The following is a 17,734-nucleotide window of genomic DNA, read 5'->3' as shown; positions in this document are numbered from 1 at the left end:
AATAGTTTCTATTTCCATCCATGTACAGAAAAATTTCATGGCTTTCGTTTTTGATGAACTGCATAGATATTCTATTGTGTATGTTTACCACATTTTCTTTTGGCCACTCATCTTCTGTCAAGCATCTGGGTTGTTTCCAGAATCTGGCAATTATAAATAGCACTGCAATGATATATATGTACATAAGGCATTTAGTGTGCTGTGTTTTTTGTGTTCCTAGCGGTATCCCTAGGAGTGGTATAGCTGATCATATGGGAGCTCAATTTTCAATTTGTTGGAAAATCTCCATATTGTTTTCAGAAAGGTTGGACTTGATGACATTCCCACAAGCAGTGAATGAGAGTTCCTTTCTCTCCACATTCACTCCAGAACTGGTTCTTTTAATTCTTTATGATCTGTGCCAGTCTCTGTGGCATGAGATGACACTCATGTGTTGTTTTGATTTGCTTCTCCCTACGATATGTTATGTGAAGAATTTTTTCATTTGTCTTTTGGCCTTTTGTAGTTTATATTTGAAGAATGTCTGGTCATTTGTTCTTTCCAGTTTTGATGAGGTTTGGATTTTTTTTTCTTGTTCTGTCAGTACCTTGTATATCTTAGATATTAACCCTTTATCTGATGGGTATTGGGTGGATAGTTTTTCACATTCTGTGGGTGAGCCTTTGTATTCCAGTCACTTTCCTTTTGAGGTGCAGAAGCTTCTCACATAATATAGTCCCAATGTTTTATCTCTGCTTCCATTTATTTGGAAAGTGATGTTTCCTCCTTAAAGATGCTTTTAGTCTCAATGTCATAGAGTGTTTTTACCTATGTGTTGTTCTATATACCTTATGGTTCCATCATTTGATATCAAGGTCTTTAATCCATTTGATTTGACCTTTGTGCATAGTGTTACATGGAGATATGAGTTTGCTTTTTATGCATGTGGCTTGATCAGTATCCAGCAACCACTTGTTGAAGAGGCTTTCCATGCTTCATTTTGCATTTTGCCTCTTTATCAAAGATTAATTAATTGTATGTCTAGGGAACATTCTCTGAATACTGAAATCTGTTCCATTGATCTGCGGGTTTGTCTTTATTCCAGTATCATGTCGTTTTAATGACTTAATTTGTAGTACAATTTAAATTTGGAAAGTGATGCCTCCCACCTTGTTTTTCCTAAGAGTTGCTTTAGCTATCAGAAGGTATTTATTGTTCCAAATGAATTTGAGGAGTGTTTGAAGAATATCATGGGTTTCCTAGAAGAATTGTATTGAATCTGTACAGTGCTTTGGGGAGCATTACCATTTTAATTATGTAAATCCTCCCAATCTATGAACAGGATATATGTCTTCATTTTCTTGTATCTTTTATTTTGTTAAGCAGTGTTTTGTAATTTTTTTTGTATAGGTCTTTCACCTTTTTCTTTAAGTTTCCTCCAGTGTATTTGAGTTTAGTGGCATTAATGTGAATGGGATTGTTTTCCTAATGTCCATTTCTTCTTTATCATTATTTGTGTATAAAAAGGCCATTGATTTTTGTATTAATTTTGTAGTCTGCCACTTTGCTATAAGAACCTATTATTTCTAGAAGCTTTTTGGTAAAGTCTTCAGGGTTTTCTAAATATAGTATGTTATCTGTAAACAGTGAGAGCTTAACTTCATTCTTTCCTATCAGATGCCCTTGACATCTTTTTCTTGCTTAATTGCTATGGCAAGTAACTTCCAGTACTATGTTAAATAGGAGTGCTGAGAGGGGACAACCTTGGTTGTGGGTATATACAACAGGACAAAATCACACTCCTAAACAGATATATACCCTATTAGGAACCAGAAAAATATTTAATACAATTGTTTTCAATCTGAAAGGAGACATTAATAGCAACACCATAATATTGGGATACCTCAACACAGCCCTGTCATCCCTTGATAGATCAAACAGACTGAAACCCACCAAGAATATACTACCTCTGAAAGTAGAAATGGAATAAAGTGGCCTAGTAGATACATATAGGGCACTCCATACTCAGAAAACTGGACACACATTCTTTTCCAATTTACATGGGTCCATTCTCCAGAGTAGACCACATGCTGGCCCATAGAACATACATCCATAAAATCAAGAGGAAAGAAATTGTACAGACTACCTTCTCATATCACAATGCACTGAAATTTAAAATAAACTACAAAGAGACACAGAATTAAACTTTAACACCTGGGAAATTAAACATCTCACTACAGAACAACAGTGGGTCAGAGATTAAATCAAAGAGGAAATCAAAAGATTCCTGGTAACAAATGCAAATGAATACACAAATTAATCTGAATTTTTGTGTTACAGCCAAATTGGTGCTAAGAAGAAAATTTATAGCTTTGCAAACCTCACATCAGGAAAGAAGGGGACCTACATAAATATCTTAATGACAGCATATAAAATTAGAAAATGATCAACAAAAAGAATCAAATTAGATAGGTAAAAGAAAATAACAAAGCTTAGAGCAGAAATCAATGAAGTGGAAATCCAAAAAACAATCTGAAAGATCAATGAAATCAAAAGTTGGTTCTTTGAAAAATGAACAAGATTGATAAACTAGTAGCAAAAATCACAAAGAAAGATAAATTTAATACCAGAATAAAATAATTGGGAGATTAGTACAGATAATACAGAGATTGAAAGGGTAATCAGAGACTATTTTGAGAAACTCTATGCCACAAAACAGGAGAACCTAGAAGAAATGGATAAATTCTTGAACTCTGATAATTTTCCATGGCTGAATCAGGATGATCTGCCATATCTAAAGCAGACCCATCACTATTGAGGAAATTAAAATGGTAATCAAAAGTCTTTCCCAAAACAAAAGCCCATGCCCAGATGGATTTACTAACAGATTCTTTCAAACCTTTCAAGAGGAACTACTATCAGTCCTTTTCAGGATCTTTCAGGTAATTGAAAAAACAGGAACACTCAAATATTTTTTATGAAGCTAAACATCACTCTGATACCAAAACCAGACAGAGATGCTACAAAAAAAACAACAAAAAACAAACAAACAAACAAACAAACAAAAAAAAAAAAACAGACCAATATCCCTGATGAACACAGATGAAAAGATCCTCAACAAAATCTTGGCAAATAGGATCTAACATCTCATCAAGAAGGTCATACACAATGATCAAGTAGGTTTGTAAGGATGCTTTAACATAGGTAAATCAATCAACATACAGAGGTGCCGCCATCAGGTTTGGGAGGAAGTTTCCTGGCTCCAAAGAGTTTCTGGAGATGTCAGCCACAAAACTGACATACCTGGAGTTTTGGCAGTTAGACATCTCTGCTGAAATTATGGAAAAGTTGTGAAGCTGGACTACTGGCATGGCAGCAATTGTTGGGTATCTATGAGTATTGAAAATTATTTTGTTTGAGGACTTGGAAATTTAAGGTTCAGTGAGTTTTCCCAAGATGTATTTACTTGCCTACCAAAGTTTTCTGTTTGGAAGGAGTCAAGAGTGTGTTGATTATGGTTTAAAAAACTGTTGTATTGGGGCCGGAGAGATAGCGTGGAGGTAAGGCGTTTGCCTTTCATGCAGGAGGTCATCGGTTCGAATCCCGGCGCCCCATGTGGTCCCCTGTGCCTGCCAGGAGCAATTTCTGAGCCTGGAGCCAGAAATAACCCCTGAGCACTGCCGGGTGTGACCCAAAAACCACAAAAAAAAAACACAAAAAACTGTTGTATTTTGTGGAATCAAGATATAACCTGGGGCTGGAGAGATAGCATGGAGGTAAGGTGTTTGCCTGTCATACAGAAGGACAGTGGTTCAAATCCCAGCATCCCATATGAGCCTGCCAAAAGAGTTTTCTGAGCATGAAGCCAGGACGTGACCCCCTGAGCGTTGCTGGGTGTGATCCAAAAAAAAAAAAAAAGATATAGTCTACATTTTTTCACTTGAATTTGAAATTGAGTAGTCATTTATAATAATTCAATAAAACCATAAATTATTTTGCCTTTTTTATTGGTAGGAAATACAGCTGGAACATGCAAAGCAAGCCTTTGTGCAAAGAGACACTGCCAAGACTGGAAAAGTGACAGCCATTGATTTCAGAGACATCATGGTCACCATTCGTCCCCATGTCTTAACACCTTTTGTAGAAGAATGTTTAGTAGCTGTAAGTTATACCTAACAGCTCTGATGAAGTAATGCATACTATTTGTCATAATGTGTAGGGGGTTATAAGACTAATTCTTTTTTTTGGGGGGGGTCCACACCCGGTGTTGCTCAGGGGTTACTCCTGGCTGTCTGTTCAGAAATAGCTCCTGGCAGGCACGGGGGACTATATGGGACACCGGGATTTCAACCAACCACCTTTGGTCCTGATTGGCTGCTTGCAAGGCAAACGCCACTGTGCTGTCTCTCTGGGCCCTATAAGACTAATTCTTTACAGTTATGTATTTTTTTTCTTTTTTCTTCTTTTTTGGGCCACACGCGGTGGCATTCAGTGGTTACTCCTGACTCTGTGCTCAGAAATCACTCCTGGCAGAAGATTGTGCTTGGGCTAGTTATAGTGGGCAGTTAATTAGTAACACACTAGTTTTTAAATCATTGTGAAGCTTATGTTCTAAGATGGATTTTTCCCCCCACCCCCTAAGATGGATTTTTAGCTGATGTACTACCTCACAAACTTTGCAAGAGTCTGAAACTTTCTATAGGTGAAAGAATTTTTTGCCCTTGGTAGAACATAAAGTCAGTAGGGATAATTATTAAACATGCAGATTTTAAAGTTTTTTTCAGTTTAGTAATTCAGTGAATCAATAAATGAAAAAAACCTAAAATTTAAATTTCTAAAGCTTCCCAGATGATTCTGATAATCACTGGGATTTGGAAATCAAATATATAACCCTCCTTCTGTTAATCCCAGAGTCAAAAGTTTCTGTGTGTGTGTGTGTTTTCTGTGTTATTATCAGTGTGTACCCAAGGCAGGAACTCAAGAGTAGCTTTATTTTTTCTTTTTATCCTGGTGCCTCTTTTGGAGACATGGCATTCTAATAAATCCTTTTCTATTCTGGTCTGCATTTTTAATCTAGCCCTCATTTCTTAGACCCTTCCCTTTTTACTTCATTCCAAACTCTCATGTCAGCTATTTTAAATGACTACTAAATGAAAAATTTATGTGGTTGTTACCTTATAAAAGAGTGCTTTTCGGGGCCAGTGAGGTGGCGCTATAGGTAAGGTGTCTGCTTTGCAAGCACTAGCCAAGGAAGGACCGTGGTTTGATCCCCCGGCTTCCCATATGGTCCCCCCAAGCAAGGGGCAATTTCTGAACACTTAGCCAGGAGTAACCCCTGAGCATCAAACGGGTTTGGCCGAAAAATAAAAAAAATAAAAAAAAAAGAAGTGCTTTTCTATTAAAAATATTTTGTCTTCTTAGGGAAGGATAGAGTTTGAAATCCGAAATTGAAGTTTCATTTATAATGGATATACTTACTGTCTATGAGGAAATATGGTCTCCTACAAATTCTGTTTATCTGGATTCTGACTACTTTAACCTTTACTAAAACAAATGACATCTCATAATTGATATATCTTTGTTTGCCAGAATCATACCAATGCCTGTACATAAATAATTATTTGTTTCTGGTTATAAGTAACATGACAAATCATGACATGGATATTAGAATTCCTTTTTTCATAGTTTGTTGCCATAACAGTTTTATGTCTAAAGGCAGTTTTACATGAAAGCACACTCATGTGCATATGCATAGTTAAGTTCTGCATGTATACACCTTTAAGAATTGTTTATTTGGTGAAATAAACTTATCAAATATTTCCAATTGAAATTTAAACTCCATAAATTACTAAATACTGGTTCCATTATAAGTCCTACATATGTATTTATTTAGTTTTCTAAGAGTTGTGTTTGGAGAGTACAAGTTCTGCTCATGATTAGTTGCAGTTACCTTTAAAAGTCCTTCGTAGGTTTGATTTTTTTTTTAATGTGAAAAAAAATACTTACCATCTTTTTTAAATACATTTTATTGTTTTCAAGATCAATGCTAAATATGTATTCTTCTGAATATTCTTCATTCTATAATTTTTTTCTTCCTTTTATTTTTATTTTATTTGAGGCTGCTGGGGGCACCACATCCCATCAAGTTAGTTTCTCATATTTTAATGGATTTAACTCGCTCCTTAACAACATGGAACTCATTAGAAAGATCTACAGCACCCTGGCTGGCAATAGAAAAGATGTAGAGGTGACTAAGGGTGAGTGAATAAATCAGAATTCTTACTTGAAATTTCTGGGTGAATTTTTATTTTGGTGAACAAAAGTTTGTTACAGAATTTTTTTTTATCACTTTGACACAAATTAACTGTATGTTACTGTGGTGTTATTCATCCTTTGTCAGATGAAAGCAAACAAAACCATTTTCTGCAAGTTTTAAATAAACTGAAGGTAGTCACAAATAAAACTAAAATACCTAAATTTTCTTGCTAGAACTTGAGAGCTTCATTGGCAATCTCTAAAGTGGCCTTTAAAGATACATAAGAGGGGCTAGAGCGATAGCACAGTGGTAGGGTGTTTGCCTTGCACAAAGCTGACATAGGACGGACTGTGGTTTGTCCCATGTGGTCTCCCAAGCCGGGAGCAATTTCTGAGTGCATAGTCAGGAGTAACCCCTAAGTGTCACCGAGTGTGGCCCCCCAAAAAACCCAAAAATATAAATAAAGATACATAAGGAATTCCATCCTCGATTCACCTTAATCTCAGAACAAGATCTAATTACCATTTCAACGGAATTTTAAAATCAAGGAATTCCCTTAGTAATTTCACTACTTCAATAGTATAACCTCCTGGAATTTATGCATGTGAAGTTTCATATCTGCTTCCTTATTGCCTGTCCTGCAATTTGTCCAACAGTCTATGTCATGGATTCAGAGTCATCAAGTGATACTAGGTTTTCAAATTACTGTTACAAAACCTTTTCTTCACTCTCGTTCTAGTGTAAAAATCCTTCTCCTGTTTAAGTTGTCTAGAATTCTACAACTCATAATAATGAAGCTTGGTGATGTTCACTCATTCCAGTGTTGTGAGTTAATGCTGGATTTAGAGACTATTCCTTCTTGAATTTTTCCCTTTTAACTCTTTTTCCATATAGAGGAGTTTGTGCTGGCTGCTCAGAAATTCGGTCAGGTTACACCCATGGAAGTTGACATCTTGTTTCAATTAGCAGATTTATTTGAACCACGAGGGTAAGTTGTTTTTTTGTTTGTTTGTTGTTGTTTATTTTCTGTGATTGGCTTAATGAAAGGAGGTTTAAGAGATAGAGGTAGGAGATGTGTAGCAATCAGGAGTAAAACAAGCCAGATTAAATACTGTCTGAAATATATGCAATAGAAAGAATAGTTTTAACTTCTACAATGTCCATTTTAAAACATCAGTCAATTTTTCTTTGTTTCTTCTTCTAGGCGAATGACCTTGGCAGATATTGAGCGGATTGCTCCTCTAGAAGAGGGAACTCTGCCCTTTAACGTGGCTGAGACACAAAAGCAGGTGAGACCGTAGGAGCAGACTTGCTCCCCACCTTTTCTTGAGCCTGGTACCCAACCCTTCGCCCCCAGCAGTTACTTATTTTGGCAGTGGTAACTGACTTGATGGTTTTCCTTGCTGCATCTCCAATCCAGACACTTTCATAAGGCTGACGGAGGGGGGGGGGGGAGAAACGCTCTGGTTAATAGAATTATTAGCTACTGCTGGTTTCTTTAAAAGCTACAGTGATTTCATAACTATTGGAATTCTGAACCTGCAAAAATGGGCAGATCTTTCCGACCCCCCTGTGCATTTTCTATTGACTGATGTGGGGACAGAGCCCTGCTTTGGTGTTGCTGTTTCTGGCAGGGATGGTGTGTGACTGAATGAAAACCGTCTTGGCTCAGCAGAACAGGATTTTGACGACACATTGTCTAAGTGCCATGCCTTCCGTTTTTCTGAATATCAAAATGAGATAATTTTGTTTAGTCTGGAGTCATAGTTTGAAAGCTTTTAGACCTATTTTCTCTGTGAAAGGATTCATAAGTTATGTGGAAACAATTTGAGGAATGCTAAATTTTATTTTATGGTTAACAGAAACCAATCTCTTGAAGTTGTGAGAGTCAGAAACTTAAGATGGGGGGGGGGCCTCCCTGATTAACTCTTGCTCTGCTGCCTTGAGATCAGAATTAGAGAATTAAAAATCTTTAGAGCATGAGTTGTGCTTCCATGATGTTTGTCAAATAAATCCACTCACAGACGAGCTTCATTTTGGAAAAATATCTCCTTTAAGCAAAGCCATCTCTGAATCCTCTGAGACTTAACAGTTTTTGGCTCGGAGCTCTGGGTTTGTACTGAGACGCCAGTTTGACCACAATGGGTTGGTGCAGGCTACATTTTTAGGACTGGCAGGCCTCAAGCCAGGACCCCCTCCTTTTTAGCTCTTCCCACCCAAATGCAGTAGCGAGTTTTTGTGTGCAATGTGCAAGTCAAAAGTAGTGGGTGTGTGCTCAGTAAATCCTAACTAGGCACCTCTGGAAAACCAGCTGGCTGTTGTTAAAAGAGGAAGCTGGTTTCCTGAGTGTGGGAGAGAGAAGTGTATAATCACGTGCAGAGGTGAAAGGCAGCATTGCTCCTCCCTTTTTACTTTGATTTTTAAACACTGCTTGCCAGATGATTATCTCTTCATCTCCACACTACTTGCTATTGTAGAAATTTGGGGATTAAGGAAAAGAAGGGTTTTTTTCTTTTCTTTCTTCTTTTTCTTTATCTCTCTTCTCCAGCTGGCACTGGTTGCCCACATTTTTTTTCCTTTCTGCCTTCTGCAGCTTTTGAGAATTTTTGATGGGTGCTTGTTGATATGGCCCTGAAAGGTTAGAATAGCATGATGAGATTTACAGCAGGAAATGATTGGCTGCTGCTCTAAGATTTAGAGCAATTCACAATGGCCTTGTCTGAAATATCTGTAACCCAGTGGGTCTGACAACACTTGACAGATTTGAGCAAGGAAGATCATCCACCTGGTAGACTCTGCACTAACTTTTCTCCAAATGGAGGAGATGAGTGAAGATTTTTATTGCATTTGCGTGTTATTTTGCTAGATTAAGACAAATTATAAACTATCTGGGAATTCGTTGAGTTAATCTCTTGTAGGATGAGCTCATGTCAGTTGTTGGAATACCCTCAACTCCCTTATTTTTGGGGTGTTAAATTCATTATTTGGATGACAAATGCTTTCTTAAGTTGTGTTACATGTTGACAGAAACAAAGCTAGGATCAGATCAATGGAATAGACTTGAATATTCAGAGAACGACCCGTAGACATGCAATTAATGTTTGATAAAGGGGCAAGAAATGCAGAGTAAAGTAAGGAAAGCCTCTTCATCAAATGGTTTTGGGACAACTGGTCAGCCACATACAGAACAGCAAACTCAGACCTCTATCTAACATCATGCACAAAGGTCAAATCAAAATGCATTAAAAACCTTGATATCAGACCTGAAACTGTAAGTTATATAGAAGAAAATTTAGGCAAAACACTCTATGACATTGAGCCTAAAGTTTCTTCAAGGAGGAAACAGAACTGGCCAAACTAGTGGAAGCAGAGAGAAACAAATGAGACTATTTTAGACTGAGAAGCTTCTGCACCTTAAAAGGAACAGTGGCTAGGATAAAAGACCACCCACAGAATGGGAGAAACTATTTACCCAAAACCAATCAGATAAGAGTCTAATATCTCAGACATACAAAATGCTGACAGAATTTAACAAGAAAAAATATGTAACCCCACTCAAAAATGGGGAAAAGTAATGAACAGACATTTCCTCAAAGAAGAAATACAGATGGCCAAAAGGCACATGAAAAAAAAAGTTCCACATCACTAATCAACGAAAAGATGCAAAATTAATATCAAAATGACACAAAGTACAAGAGCTAGTGTTGGCATGGATGTGATAAGAAAGGAACTTTCATTCACTACTGATAGGAATGTCTTCCAGTCCAGCCTTCTGGAAAACAAAATGGAGATTCATCAAAACACTGGACATTGAGCTTCCATATGATCCAGTAATACCACTCCTAGGGTTATACCCTAGGAACACAAAAACACAATGAAAAATGCCCTCTGCACACCTATGTTTATTGCAGCTCTATTTACAATAGCCAGAATCTGAAAACAGTCTAGTTGCCCAACAACAGATGAGTGGCTAAAGAAACTGTGGTACATCTACACAATTGCCATATTATACTATGTAGTCAATGAAGGCATGAAATTTGCCTGTTCATGAATGGACATGGAGACTGTTATGCTGAGTGAAAGAAGTTAGAGGGAGAGAAACAGAATATTTATACTCATCTGTGTGATTTTTTTGTTTTGTTTTGTTTTTTGGGTCAGACCCCGCAGCACTTAGGGTTACTCCTGGCTCTTCACTCAGAAATTGCTCCCGGCAGGCTCTGGGGACCATATAGGATGCCGGGATTCAAACCACCACCATCCTTCTGCATGCAAGGCAAATGCCCTACCTCCATGCTATTTCACCAGCCTCTCATCTGTGTGATTTAAGAAAAATAAGAGACAGTATGGTAATAATACCCAGAGATATAGAGATGCAGGACAGAAGGTCCAGCCCATGATATGAGCTTGCCATAGGGTGATGAGTGCAGTTAGAGAAATAACTACACTAACAACTATCATGATAATGATACAGAGAGGTGGGGGGGGAGAGAGAGAGAGAATGTCTGTCTGCAGGCAGGGGGTGGGGAGGAAGGAGATGGTAGTATTGGTGGCTGGAAGGGTGCACTGGTGAAGGGGGGGTGTACATTTTTTGACTGAAACCCAACTATGAATATGATTATAACTACAGTGCTTAAAGAAATTATATTAAAAATAAAAAATAAAAATAAATTTACAAAAAGAATAAATGAAAAGAATCATGTTTTATTGACAGCAACTAAAATTCAGTGGGCTTCTAGCCCTTGGTTTTTCATTGCTTTCACTGTGCACTAATTTTTTTTTTCGGGGCTTTGAAAAAGTTTATTAGATATATTCATTCATTCAGTGGGTATGCATTATCACTGTCTAACACTGTCATCTGATATCTCTGTTACATAAAATGGCTATTTCATTTGTATAAACAGAATTATAGTATTCTATTATGTCCTGACTTTAAAAAAAATGGTATAAGGGGAGCCAGAGAGATAGCATGGAGGTAGAGAATTTGCCTTGCGTGCAGAAGGACAGTGGTTCAAATCCCAGCATCCCATATGGTCTCCTGAGCCTGCCAGGAGTGATTTCTGAGCACAGAGCCAGGAGTAACCCCTGAGCACTGCTAGGTGTGACCGAAAAAAAAAAAAAAAGAAATGTTACAAGGATAATAGAGCCAAAAAACAATAATGAATAAGTGTTCAATTGGAAGTCTGAATTTAGAAATGATGTGCAAAAAAAATAGAAGAAATTGCAATCCTTTGTAAGATAATCACCACTAGTTGTAGCCGTTTAATAATTTTGCTGATCGCTGGGTGGCAGGATATAGCCAAAATCTTAGTATTATTTTTGTATGCATATATATTTTATTTAATTTTTGCTTTCAGACACACCATAAAACAAAATTAAATAAAGTATTTAGCATTATTTGTTAAAGATTGCTATGAAATATTTCAAGTATTTTAAAAGGTAAAGAAAATCACACATTCTTTTTATGGTTGTTGTTTTTTCTTAGATGAAAACATCCCCCTTAAGATCAAGAGTTCTTCTGTTTTGTTTATTTGGTTTAGGGCCACACTTGGCAGCACTCAGGGTTTACTCCTAGCTCTGCACTCAGAAATTAATTCTGACAGGCTTGTGGACCATATTGGATGCAGGGGATCAAACCTGGGTTGGCCATATTCAAAGCAAATGCCTTACCCACTGTGTATCACTCCAGCCCTCAAGAGTTCTTCTAAAACAGCCTTCTTGATAAAATTTTGTCTCATTTTAAGGCCATAGCAAAATTTTAATCTTTTATTTTTAAACATAGGTTTCATCCAAAATCCTTGCCTTTAAAAAAGTCCTGTTTTTTTACTGTGATATTGTTGTTACTCTTGTTGTTTTGCTTTTTTAGGGGACAAACCAACAGTGCTAGGGCTTATTGGTGGCTCTGTGTTCAGCAATCACTCTTTTTAAGATTTGGAGACCATATGCAGTGCTAGGGATTGAACCCAGGTTGGCCCTGTGCAAGGCAAGCACTTACCTGTTGTACTATCATTCTGTCCCCAGTACCACTTTTTAAATACTCACTTGGTTTGTTTCTTATTTTCACACCTGCCATTTTTTTTAGCATTGTTTAAGTAGTACTAGAGTGTCAGAAGTTACTTACTTTTAAAGATTCAGGGTATATATTACCAAGTTTTTCTTCAGTTTATACTAAATTAAGTGATGAGAGTAAACGTTGAAAGTCAGTGATTTTTAGCACTCCTACCAAACTAGATATTACTATTTAAAAAATACACATACACATGTACGCATGCACGCTCACATACACTCACATCTGCAATAACACACTCATTCAAAGCAGAAAACCCACTGATTTAGTTAATGAATATTGATGCAGATGAATGCTTTTGAGTCTATATTTCTTTGTTCACTAGTGAGAATTGATTATTTGAAAGTAGTTTCCAAATACTGAAAGTGGGAACATACTAGCTTTTATTTGTTCAAATTTGAGATGTATATTAACAGCAGTATTAATTCCTTATTAATAGGAACTCATTGCATCCAACCTTACCTTCATATCATGAACTTAGAACACAGTGGCTAATTAAAAAAATAACAAGTACTCTTTTTTATTTTGTCTTCTTTTCTATCTTCTATCTTCCAATTCATTTGCATGCAAAGAAGAAAGCTTCAGTTGATTCATCCCGACCAATTCTCCTTCAAGTTGCAGAGTCAGCCTACAGGTTTGGTCTGGGTTCTATTGCTGGAGGTTAGTCATGAACAAGTGCAAATCTTTTATTTTTTCTAATCTTTTTTTTTATTTTTCTTATTGACCATTATAGGACAAAGCTTTTCTAATTTCCCTTAATGTAGTTACCTGTTTGTACCTATGAGATAGGCTTTCTAAATTGAGTTAATAAAGAGTTTAGACTGTACTGTATGCTTTTTAAATTTTAAATAGTCTGTAAACATCTTTAATTGGTATATATTTGAATGAAAAGTCACAGTTGTCTATTAAGGACATTTCAAATTGTGAAGTTTTTAAAATTGGTGTATTAAGCTGTTTCTTTTATTGATCCTTCTCTTTGACTTCACCTAACTTCCCCTTTTCTCTTAATGACCATAACTGCTTCTCAAATATGGACATTATTTTATTTCAGCTGTGGGAGCCACTGCTGTGTATCCCATTGATCTTGTGAAAACTCGAATGCAGAACCAAAGATCCACTGGTTCTTTTGTGGGAGAACTAATGTATAAAAACAGCTTTGACTGTTTCAAGAAAGTACTACGGTATGAAGGCTTCTTTGGACTATATAGAGGTTAGTGTCATGTATTGAATTCATGTAAGGTAAAGTAATAGTTCAAGGTTTGCTTTTTCCATCTCGGTGCCTAAAATGTATTAGAGAGACTGTGTTAAAATGGAAATACAGCAGATTCTCAATTATCCATGCTAATGGCAGTAAGCTGCAGGCATCTGAGGCATGCCTAATCAAAACAGTCTATAATCTGAAAGCCATTTATATTACTCTGTAGTATGTTTTATTTCTTAAAATAATTATTTTTATAAGCATCTTCAGTGAATTTTTAAAATACTCATACTATTTGTGTTTTTGAAATAAGTCTACTAACTAGTTAGTAGGGTAAGTCATCCCAGGGACGGAAATGAGCCTACATGGAATGAATGATTCTCCTTTCATATACTACAGAAAAAAAAATTCTATTAGCTGGGTAATCGAGATTTCAGTGGAGCCCTCCATTACTGCCTATTTCTGAGTCTTTTTTCAGAGCCTCTTCTCTTTCTCTCAGCTGTATCTAGTTGTTCATACCTCCAAGTCAGATATTTGCTGCTCTTTTAATCACCTGAGGTTCATCAGTCAACATATGTAGGCACAGAATCTGTTGCCACTGATAGAAAGGACCTCACAGACCCTGGGTGCTTCTCCACTGGCATTGGTCTAAAAACACATGATTCTACTTCACAGACTCTATCTCTGGGTTTGCTTTCTGCAAAGAAAAGTGAAGTTTAGCTGTGCTAAAATATAGTAGCCAAAGTACTATGTTTCAAGCTGAGTTGCTTTGCCATTTAGTAGCTACAAACCTAATAGGGTCTTTCCTCTTCTCCCCTGCTAGTAAGATTTCTAGAAGAAAATAAACTATAGTATTCTACTGGTACAAACCTTGAAACTGATAGCCATGCCTCTCTACCAGTACCTCTGTGCCATTGGCTCAGTATTCTTCAGCTGAAGCACTCAAATTAAAAAGGAAACTAAACAACAAACATCTCACTTGAAATCTCTCATTTGAGAAACCATGAGGTTTCAAACCCAGAAAAGTTCCATTTTGCTGGTTCTATTGTGTGTGTGTGTGTGTGTGTGTGTGTGTGTATATATATATATAAACCTTCAAAGGCCTTTTGATCTCTTCCCAGTCCTCTTTCCCTTACCCCCTGTTTCTTTGTACAAAGGGAGCTCTTTGACCTCAGGTGATTGATGATGACCTTTACAGGGTCACTGCCCTCCGTTTGAAATAGTTACCTTTTGGTGACAACAAACCTCACAAATGAAATGTCCCCCCAAGTAGTACAAGGTGAAAGTCACAGTTCTTGGTTTACAGTGATTCAGGCAAAGGTGACCACCTCACCTATTCATGTGGTTGTATTCTGCAGAGAGTTTTGAGCTTCCATTGGATACATGTTATTGGTTATTGGTATTGTTACACAAGTGACTTTTATGAAAGTATTTCTTAGTGTTGGATTAAGGGTACGTTTGGATTAGGTGAAAAGCATTTTGTCCTGTTGAATATCATTTTGTGCATTTATAAACTGATTTGTTTTTAACCTCTGAATCTCCTTTTTGGTCATTGACAAGCCTAATTTGGTGGGGGAGGGCAGGTGTTTGGTTTGTTTTTGTTTGTTTGGGATGGTTATCTGGTAGTAATCAGGGATTGCTTCTATCTCTGTGCTCAGGAATCCCTTTTGGTAGGCTTGGGAGATCAAATAGGGTGCTGGGGAAAGAAACTATGTCTGCCACATGCAAGGCAGGCACACAACAACACCTAATTTTTTGATTGCTTGTGGATTTCCTTCTTGACCCTGTCCTTTAAACCTCATGGAGGGTTTCAAGTTTGCATGAGATACTAAGTGCAGAACTAATTTGGGCCATCCATCCCATAAACCTCTTGGTGTTTTATGACATGAAGGTGACTGCTTTTAACTTCTCGGGGAAGAAATTAGAGGTAGATATTGATTTTGAACATCAGAAAGGCAAAAGTCACCCTATATCTGGTTTAGAAACTGCCATTTATCTAATCTGCTTTGGCTACAACCCAAAGGGTTCCTCTGTCAGTGGATTGATGGAGTGTGAATATTAAGATTAGTTCTGAGAGTCTCCTACATTCACCTTGATTTCTTATCTTTTCTAGTTGATTATTTTCAAAGATAATGTTTACACTAGAGGCTGAAGAAGTAGTAGAGCAGTAAGAGCACTTGCCTTAAATGACCTGGATTTGATCCTGGCATTTCCTAACTCTCAAGCACCTCCAGGAGTAACCAAAAGCAAAAACAAAAAAAGAGAAAGGCTTATATAAAATTTTATTTAGTTTAATTTTTTAATTTGGGTCTTGAGAGCAAAGAATTGTTTAAGTGTTGAGGTAAAACAAGGTTATTTTTCTGCCCTGCTTCATAAATGACATTCCTGTTCTGTTTAGTCAGGGCCCAATTCCTTGAAGTATTTCTGAGGATGCGAATATACATATAAAAGAATATAAAAAATTATGTCTGGTTACTTGAGTATAAATTTCTTGTTAAATAGAGTTTTATTGAAAATTTTTTATTCCAAGGGAAAAAATGATTGAATTTCAGTTGTGAAAATGTAGATTTGCTACCGATAATGTTTCATCTAGTGGCGTTAGAGTGTTAGAGAATATGTCAGAGTACAGCTCTAGTTTATAAACATGATTGGAAATATTGTACATATTTTCCTTGTCATAGGATTTTTGCTTGACATGTAATTGTTCTTCGTTAAGACATACTAATTGCTAAAGTGTCCTAAATAGCATAATCTGGGAACGCCGCATAAAAAATGTCTTGCCCCTAATTTAAATTTATCTTAAAATTTCCTTTGTATATATTTTAGAGAAAAGCTAGCAGTTGGTTCTGAATAAAGGTGTTTGCAGCATCTGTCCTTGTAATAAGGTTAATGCATCTCTCCATCCTCTTTCCTCTCTTTCTTTAATAAAGCAAGGGTGCATATCTCTTTACAAAAGAATAAAAGGCTACTTTGTATTTAAGTAGTTTCATTGTAGAACTACTTGAATACGGGGTATTTTTCCCACCTTATATCTCACTGAAGTGCTAGGATTTAAACACACACTTGTTATATTTATATTTATTTATTTATTTTTATTAAATAATTTTGTTTTTTTTGTTTTGTTTTGGGTTTTTTTGGGGGGGCCACACCCGGCAGTGCTCAGGGGTTACTCCTGGCTGTCTGCTCAGAAATAGCTCCTGGCAGGCACGGGGGACCATATGGGACACCGGGATTCGAACCAACCACCTTTGGTCCTGGATCGGGTGCTTGCAAGGCAAAATGCCGCTGTGCTATCTCTCCAGGCCCTAAATAATTTCTTTATTTAAACACCGTGATTACAAACATAATTGTAGTTGGGTTTCAGTCATAGCAAAAACACCCCCCTTCACCTTGCAACCTTCCCATCATCAATGCCCCAATCTCTTCCCTCCTCTACCCCCCCCCCCCCCCGTGCCTGTATTGAAGACAGGCTTTCTAGATCCCTCACTCCAGACATTGTTATGATAGTTCTCAGCATAATTATTTCTCTAACTGCACTCACCACTTTTTGTGGTAAGCTTCATATCCTGAGCCGGTCCTTCTGGCCCTCATCTCTGGGAATTATTTCAATGTCTTCAGTTTTTCTTAAAACCTATAGATGAGTGAGTTTATTCTGTGTGTGTGTCTCTCTCCCTCTGACTAATTTTAGTCAGCATAATAGATTCTATGTACATCCATGTATAAGAAAATTTCATGATTCATCTCTCCTGCCAGCTGCATAATATTCCATTGTAACACATTTTCTTTAGCCATTCATCAGCGGAAGGACATCTTGGTTGTTTCCAGATTCTGGCTATTGTAAAAAGTGCTGCAATGAATATAGGTGTGAGGAAAGATTTTTGTGTTCCTAGGGTATATCCCTAAGAGTAAATACACACTTTCTTGTGGTACTTACTAGCATCACACACTATTTTGTTGTGATGCTCACACACACACTTGACTTGGATGTGTGAAGATCTCACACTGTTTCAAACAGGTGAATCACTGAGACTGCATTCTTTAGGCTAATGTGGTTGGCCTCAGGCATTCAACTTAAGACCTCAGTCTTAAAAGGCAGCATTTTTGCTACTGAGCCATTCCTGGTACCAGGAAAGTTTTTAAAGAATTCTTTTAACACTGCCAATTTTTCTTTTTTTTTTTTGGGGGGGGGGATTAGGGTAGAGGGGTCATACCTGGCAGCACTCAGGTGTTACTCTGC

At 37.1% G+C, this 17,734-nt stretch overlaps 1 protein-coding gene across 2 annotated transcripts in view; it reads left to right on the top strand.

Moving 5' to 3' along the window:
* The window catches only part of SLC25A13 (solute carrier family 25 member 13), a 241,485-nt gene that overhangs the window by 139,488 nt on the left and 84,263 nt on the right, over positions 1 to 17,734 (top strand). Inside the window, exons 6-11 of one of the 2 annotated variants that reach the window (XM_049784608.1) lie at positions 3,994 to 4,140; positions 6,098 to 6,236; positions 7,130 to 7,223; positions 7,440 to 7,524; positions 12,875 to 12,959; positions 13,351 to 13,509. In XM_049784608.1, coding sequence (XP_049640565.1) covers positions 3,994 to 4,140; positions 6,098 to 6,236; positions 7,130 to 7,223; positions 7,440 to 7,524; positions 12,875 to 12,959; positions 13,351 to 13,509 — 709 coding nt within the window. Of the gene's footprint in view, positions 1 to 3,993; positions 4,141 to 6,097; positions 6,237 to 7,129; positions 7,224 to 7,439; positions 7,525 to 12,871; positions 12,960 to 13,350; positions 13,510 to 17,734 lie in introns of both variants that reach the window. The other variant, XM_049784602.1, reaches the window with a different exon arrangement.

Source organism: Suncus etruscus, chromosome 1 (genome assembly GCF_024139225.1).
Source record: "Suncus etruscus isolate mSunEtr1 chromosome 1, mSunEtr1.pri.cur, whole genome shotgun sequence".
NCBI lineage: Eukaryota > Metazoa > Chordata > Mammalia > Eulipotyphla > Soricidae > Suncus > Suncus etruscus.
Note: the sequence above shows the minus strand (reverse complement) of the source record. Positions and strands in the feature narration are given on the sequence as shown.